At 41.0% G+C, this 7,079-nt stretch overlaps 2 protein-coding genes and 1 pseudogene across 2 annotated transcripts; 1 reads left to right on the forward strand and 2 right to left on the reverse strand.

Annotated features, from left to right (window-relative positions):
• Positions 1-1,103: 1,103 nt before the first annotated feature.
• On the reverse strand, positions 1,104-1,503 carry LOC108683070 (histone H4). The gene has a single exon (XM_018172347.2). It carries the CDS (start codon positions 1,484-1,486, stop codon positions 1,175-1,177), a length of 312 nt encoding a protein of 103 aa, XP_018027836.1. The 5' UTR covers positions 1,487-1,503; the 3' UTR covers positions 1,104-1,174.
• Positions 1,504-1,720: 217 nt separating this feature from the next.
• LOC108683067 (histone H3) lies at positions 1,721-2,149 on the forward strand. Its single transcript, XM_018172346.2, has one exon. It carries the CDS (start codon positions 1,739-1,741, stop codon positions 2,147-2,149), a length of 411 nt encoding a protein of 136 aa, XP_018027835.1. The 5' UTR covers positions 1,721-1,738.
• Positions 2,150-4,163: 2,014 nt separating this feature from the next.
• Positions 4,164-4,579, reverse strand: LOC108683068 (annotated as a pseudogene).
• Between the last annotated feature and the right edge of the window lie 2,500 nt (positions 4,580-7,079).

A 7,079-nucleotide genomic window follows, 5' to 3' on the forward strand; every position in this document is an offset into this window, starting at 1 on the left:
AACAGCCTTGGTGCCTTCTGATACGGCGTGCTTGGCCAGCTCTCCAGGAAGCAGCAGCCTGACGGCGGTCTTCTCGCTGCCGAGGTTCTTGAACTTGCTGGCAACGCTGCACGTGACAACAAGAAGACTCGTATCATTCCTCGTCACCTTCAGCTTGCCATCCGTAACGACGAGGAGCTCAACAAGCTTCTCTCGGGAGTGACCATTGCTCAGGGCGGAGTTCTGCCTAACATCCAGGCTGTTCTGCTCCCCAAGAAGACGGAGAAGAAGTAAAATCATAATCTCGATATTATAACCGGCTCCTCTAGGAGCCACAATTATGTTTCGAGAATATATTCTTGTTTCATTGTATTCCTATAGCTCATTTACGCTCGTACCCTCGTTTTTTCGGTCATTGATCTCATCAGACGCTGTTCGTTACTCAACGAACTAAATTTGATACAATGCAGCTAATAACAATAATTTCTCTGGAAGGATTTACCCTCACTGCATGGAAAACTGACCAAAGAGTTTGAATGCAAGAACAATGCTGATCACTTCGAAGAAAACTTACATCTCGCCGCTATGTTGCATATTCATGCACTAGATGCCAAGTTTTGTCTATGAAAGCACAGTGACCTATTTGTATCAAGGTTCGAGCGTATGCCATCGCTGAAGTTCTTTGTTGCATTGGAATTTCAATCAGGTGCTAATAGATGTCGAGCTAAGCAGTTTGTAGGAGCATTTATCTGCTTCCAATTTTTAAAATGAACAACTCATTAATATACCCGAAAGAAGAAAATCATTAATCTATTATTATGTAACGAGTTGGAAGCGAAACGCTCATTTTCTGGGAATAATCGCGCCGTAAATGCACGAGGTGGATGTTAATTTCATTTATGAACTTTTGTGATAATGAGTTTCTGTGTGCATGCATCAAAGACTGCTGAACTTACTAATAGAAGTTTCTTCCAAACAGTCCTCATTTCGATTGATTCCACTGAGGCCAGAAGCGTTTATGGGGTTCGAAAAAAGAACTCTTACACTGCAAGAGGCTTTCGATCGGTATTACTATCTTGCTAGAAGATAGCTCTAGAAAACAATGAACATTATTTCTGGATAGATTTGTGGACCTGAAAAGGTCCGAGTCCACGGCACCGGTCTCCAGGTGCGGACTCAATGAAGGCCATTTTATTTAACCTCCGAAGCCGTAGAGAGTACGGCCCTGTCTCTTCAGAGCGTACACGACATCCATGGCAGTGACGGTCTTCCTCTTAGCATGCTCGGTGTAGGTGACGGCATCACGGATGACATTTTCCAGGAATACTTTGAGCACACCGCGAGTCTCTTCATAAATGAGACCCGAAATACGCTTGACGCCACCACGACGAGCCAGCCGACGAATGGCGGGCTTGGTGATACCCTGGATGTTATCACGTAAAACCTTGCGATGCCTCTTGGCGCCCCCCTTTCCTAGTCCCTTGCCTCCTTTACCGCGACCTGTCATCGTAGCTGATACTAGAGTCGAAATGATACCGCAGAAGCGGCGCACACCGCTTTATATAGGAGCCACTCGGCAAAAGCCCGAGTAAAAGGGACTGTTTTCCGCTGCGTAGAAGTATTGCTTGCCGACCAGTTTTCACCACCATTCTGAATCTCAATCACGTCTGCAGAATACTCAGCTCTCCCTCATCTTGTCAATATAATGAGACCCTTTCGTGCTCGCACTATTAGTGTGAAATTTCGTCAAAGATTCACCATGGCTCGTACCAAGCAGACCGCTCGTAAATCGACTGGAGGCAAGGCTCCACGCAAGCAGCTTGCCACCAAGGCTGCTCGCAAGTCTGCCCCCGCCACTGGAGGCGTCAAGAAACCCCACAGATACAGGCCCGGGACCGTGGCTCTGCGTGAAATTAGGCGCTACCAGAAGAGCACTGAGCTGCTCATCCGCAAGTTGCCTTTCCAGAGGCTCGTCCGTGAAATCGCCCAAGATTTCAAGACTGACTTGCGTTTCCAATCTTCGGCCGTGATGGCCCTTCAAGAGGCTTCTGAGGCTTACCTCGTGGGTCTTTTCGAAGACACCAACCTGTGTGCCATCCACGCCAAGCGTGTCACTATCATGCCCAAGGATATCCAGCTTGCTCGCCGCATCCGTGGAGAACGTGCCTAAGGAGTATGAATTTGCGGCATAATGAGGGCTTAACCAGACGCTCTTAAGTACAACCTGGCTCTTTTTAGGGCCCCTCAATTGCTTAAGAAATTATATTCAATCTTCAGCAAATTAAAATATTTCAGCAAACTCATGACCGGCTCTAGGTTGGGTCATGTGTTTGTAAATGGCCGGATTAAGTTTAGGAGGGAAAATATCTACCCAGAAAAACTGGTAAAATGCAGTAAATTTGCTTGGAAATCTGAAATTGAAAAAAAAATATTGAGAAAAACTAGAAATGTGCGCTAAAGTTGAACTTCTAGGTTAATTTGCTCAGTTATAGATAACAGAGTTCTTAGGTACAATGACGGCTGTTTGTCAGAAACTGTCATATCACACAGTTATCTAAAAAAATACGTACAGAACATTTAAATTATTACCATGCACTCTAATTGCTTTTGAAACATTTCCAGAAAGCATAGATCAGATCCAGTTGTACCAAGAAGCTAGCATGTGGCAGCTTAAACACGTTCTCATAGACCTGAAATTAAGCTGCAGCACATGTGGGATAACATCTGGAGTGACTTGTAAGTGAGATAACAGAGACCTGAAGGATCTGTGAGAGGTATAATAAAGGCTTGGAGAGGGAATTGTGAGTGAGATAACAGAGACTTGAAGGATCTGTGAGAGGTATAATAAAGACTTGGATAGGGAATTGTGAGTGAAATAACAGAGGCTTGAAGGACTTGTGAGTAGTATAACAGAGTCCAGTAATAACCTTATACAATTAACTCTTCACTTGTATAGATGGAAGAACATTTCACTGCCGAATTCGACCAAAGCAAATTTAATAGTTGAATATTTCTAAATTCTGAGGTGGAGACAATAATGGAATATTCGCTGAATATATGTTGGACATTGTTGGCGTAATTTTGATTTATCAACCTTTTGTGATAGAGATCAGGGCTGAGGCTTATCTGTACGAGCAACTGTGAAAGCTTGTTAGTGCGGCGCTTCATGAGCAAACTGTAGAAAGAAATGGTAGACATTAATGTACCAGTTATTAAAAAATATAGTAAAAATATTTCAAATATATATATTTTCGATCTTCGTGTTGAGCATTGGCATGGATGCCGACATCAATAGAAGTTATCAAGAAAATTCTTACATGAAATTAACATTCGCTAGATGCCAATTTTAATATATTTTATATTTAATTTAATATTTTTTAGACATAACTCGGTATAGAATACCGAGTAACGAGTATGGAGTCATGAGGTCTTTTTGTTGTCACGTGCAGCGTTGCCAGCAAGTTCAAGAACCTCGGCAGCGAGATACTCCATTACAGCAGCTAGGTAAACTGGCGCACCAGCACCAACACGCTCGACGTAATTTCAGCGCCAACAAGCTCGGCGTCTTTCGCGCTCAATTACTTGAATGTATGGGATGAATGTTAACGTCGTGCTTTATTGTACTTCGTTTTTGTAACACTTTACATTTCGTCAGTATGTTGAGCCGAATGAACGTTGATAAAAACTAAAATACTAAACTGAATGAACTAAAATGGAAATATATGTTTAAATATAAAATACCCTCCCATGAATAGGTTTCTCTATGCTAACTTGTCAGGGTGAAATTGGGCGCGCAGCTAACACGTATTCGAGTTGTTCAGCTCAAGATCTATCGAAAAATAAGCTCATGACAAATTGCTTCACTCTAGAGCTTCGTCGTTAACGTCGTACTTCATCGACCGGATTATAAATATATTTGAAATGTTACAAAACTTCGTTTTTGTAACACACCACTTTACATTTCGTCAGTATATTGAGCCGAATGGACGTTGATAAAAAACTAAAATAGTAAACTGAATGAACTAAAATGGAAATATTGGTTTAAATATAAAAATACCCTCTCAGTCAGAAGTGGCGAAAAAATATTTTCTACAATTGGCATCTAGCGAATAATGAAACGAATATATTCTCGGAACATAATTGTGGCTCCTAGAGGAGCCGGTTATAATATCGAGATTATGATTTTACTTCTTCTCCGTCTTCTTGGGGAGCAGAACCGCCTGAATGTTAGGCAGAACTCCGCCCTGAGCAATGGTCACTCCCGAGAGAAGCTTAATTGTTGAGCTCCTCGTCGTTACGGATGGCAAGCTGAAGGTGACGAGGAATGATACGAGTCTTCTTGTTGTCACGTGCAGCGTTGCCAGCAAGTTCGAGAACCTCGGCAGCGAGATACTCCATTACAGCAGCTAGGTAGACTGGCGCACCAGCACCAACACGCTCTGCGTAATTTCCTTTACGCAGGAGACGGTGGATCCTACCCACGGGGAACTGAAGTCCAGCCCTCGAAGAACGAGACTTGGACTTTCCCTTTACTTTGCCGCCTTTACCGCGTCCAGACATGATGAAGATTTACCTTTTGCAACAAACGACAGGAATTTTAACGTTTATAATTAAACTACCTGCCGCCTCACTATATGAAGATATTTGCGCACCCAACTGTTACCAACGAGCGATCCAATGCTGTACCAGCTGCTCGCATGCTGCAGTCGTCAGCTGCGTTAGGCCTAATGGCCGCACGCTAAACTGGAGACTTTGATCTTAATTTTGCTTAAGTTGCACGCAATTTCAGGACGAATTTAAACCTGGAAGTGAAGTTGCAAGTATGGCTCCTAAAACATCCGGAAAAGCTGCGAAGAAGGCTGGCAAGGCCCAGAAGTCCATTACGAAGGGAGATAAGAAGAAAAAGAAGAAGAGGCGTGAGAGCTACGCCATCTACATCTACAAGGTACTGAAGCAAGTCCACCCTGAAGTAGGAATGTGCGAGCTTGAGGCTTCCATCTCGAGCTTGTGTCATAAACCAATTTGTGGTCAAGCGCGGGGACGCCCAGCAAACAAAAGACGGCAACGGAATTGAACCATAAAACCAATTGAACTGAAGTCCGCTGATTGAATTTTTAGCTTTACTAGTTAGTTTTTTTCATATGTGCCAAGATAACAACAAATATAAATTAAAAATTTTGAATTTCAAGAAATAAAGAAAAATGTATATGAGACAAATTGCAATTTTATACTCGGTAAAATATTAAAATGAGTGCAAAACATATTACACTGCGTCTAACTTCTTATAGGTACTGTTCATTAAACATTTAATATTCGTAATTTGATTCTATCACTTCATTAAAAAAACGTAGAACCGACATTTAATAAACGTATCCAATTATGAACTATTTTGACTGTCCTAATTTTCCATTGTTACGAGAAGCAGTAAATGCATGTATATGGATGGTCAGTTCATCTAGTGCACTACAATGTCCGCGGTCGTAAACCTTAATGACATCTCGGACACGAGCTTGATGTCTGATGCTCTTCTAGAGGCGACATATTGGATACCAAGTTATAGTTAAAAAGTTAATAGTTTTCGTAGTAACGTTAACGATAATTCTTTTATTTAAATTATTGAACTTACTTACGATCGACGTCGATAAATCTGCAATGATTGCGTTCTCAAATGAAAACACATCGCACGCTCACTCCTCACAGTGACATCTATCAAGCGACTGACAGCCAATCTGCCATCGCAAGTTCACAACCTGCAAGGCTGCTAACGGCAGACAGGGTGCGATCGAGTCCAAACACCGGCATTCGTTAACAGGTTAACAGCTTATCGGCAGTTTAGCGAAGTGATTGATTCGAATTATGAAATAATTCGATGACATGACAGAGGCGTCAAGAAAAGATTAAAAATAATCAATATTTAGAACCACATCCCATTACTTTAAATTAATAAATAACACAATGCATGCATGTAAAACACAAGTCCAACAATTTAAGAGTGAAACATTTCAGAGCAGAAACCTATCAGTCTTGACCAACAGTACACTTCTGGCTCAGTCATAAACTGGATCTCTACTGACAAGTCGGTTTTTAGCCGCTTTTCGAGACCTCGTAATTGTCATGGCTTCGATTGGTGTAAATTACGAACAATAACTTTATGAGCATACACAGCCTTCGCGCCTCTAGCTGTTTGCTTCATGCCACTATTCTGCTACGACGCAATCAAATATAATCGGAGTTAGCATTTGCCATCGGTTTATTAATTCGCTTAATACTCTAATACAAAATAGTATTTATTATTCAGCAATTAAGACTTAATTTACCATAAGCTTCAATTAATCTTCACAAAACCTCAGTAGGCATTTCTGCGTGAAAAAATGTTGTAATTATTCTCTGCAACTTGGAAATAATTTATAGTTTCGATTGCATTCCATTTGCATTTTGATATAAATTTTCATTAATATATGTCTACAATTTTAGTAATTAATTTTCATAAGAGTCTCACTCAAAACGTTTACCAAATAGTCACTGTTTTATAGGGAAGTTGTTTTGACCACTTCATTAGGAGGCAGGCGCGAGCTTGTGTCTTCCATCTCGAGCTTGTGTCATAAATCAGTCTTGTGGGCACCGCGCGGATGCATGCGCGGTGACCACAAGAAACAAACATCAGAAAAATTATAATTTTATACACAGTAAAATATCGAAATTATAAGGTAAGAAAAATACATATATTACTTTGTCTAACATCTTACAGGCACTGATCATTGAACATGTCATATGTTTAATTTCGACCTTTTAATTCATTATTGAAAGCGCTTTGCAATCATGATAAGCTTCCACTTCCCTCATTTTACACTCGTACTAGAAGCAGTGAATGCATGTTTCGGTGGTCCGTTCATCCAGTGCACTACAATGTCTGCGGCCGTATATACTTTAACGACATCTTTGACAGGCTTAATTGATGTCTGATACATTCCTAGAGGCGACATTTTTTATACCAAGTCATTAAATAACAGACAAGATACACAGGAGACAGGCTTGATTATAATGAATTCAAATTGGTTGGGTTATATCTGCAGTTTCTATAGTTTTCTTGAAGAACTTAT

Source organism: Hyalella azteca, unplaced genomic scaffold (assembly GCF_000764305.2).
Source record: "Hyalella azteca isolate HAZT.00-mixed unplaced genomic scaffold, Hazt_2.0.2 contig12081, whole genome shotgun sequence".
Lineage (NCBI taxonomy): Eukaryota > Metazoa > Arthropoda > Malacostraca > Amphipoda > Hyalellidae > Hyalella > Hyalella azteca.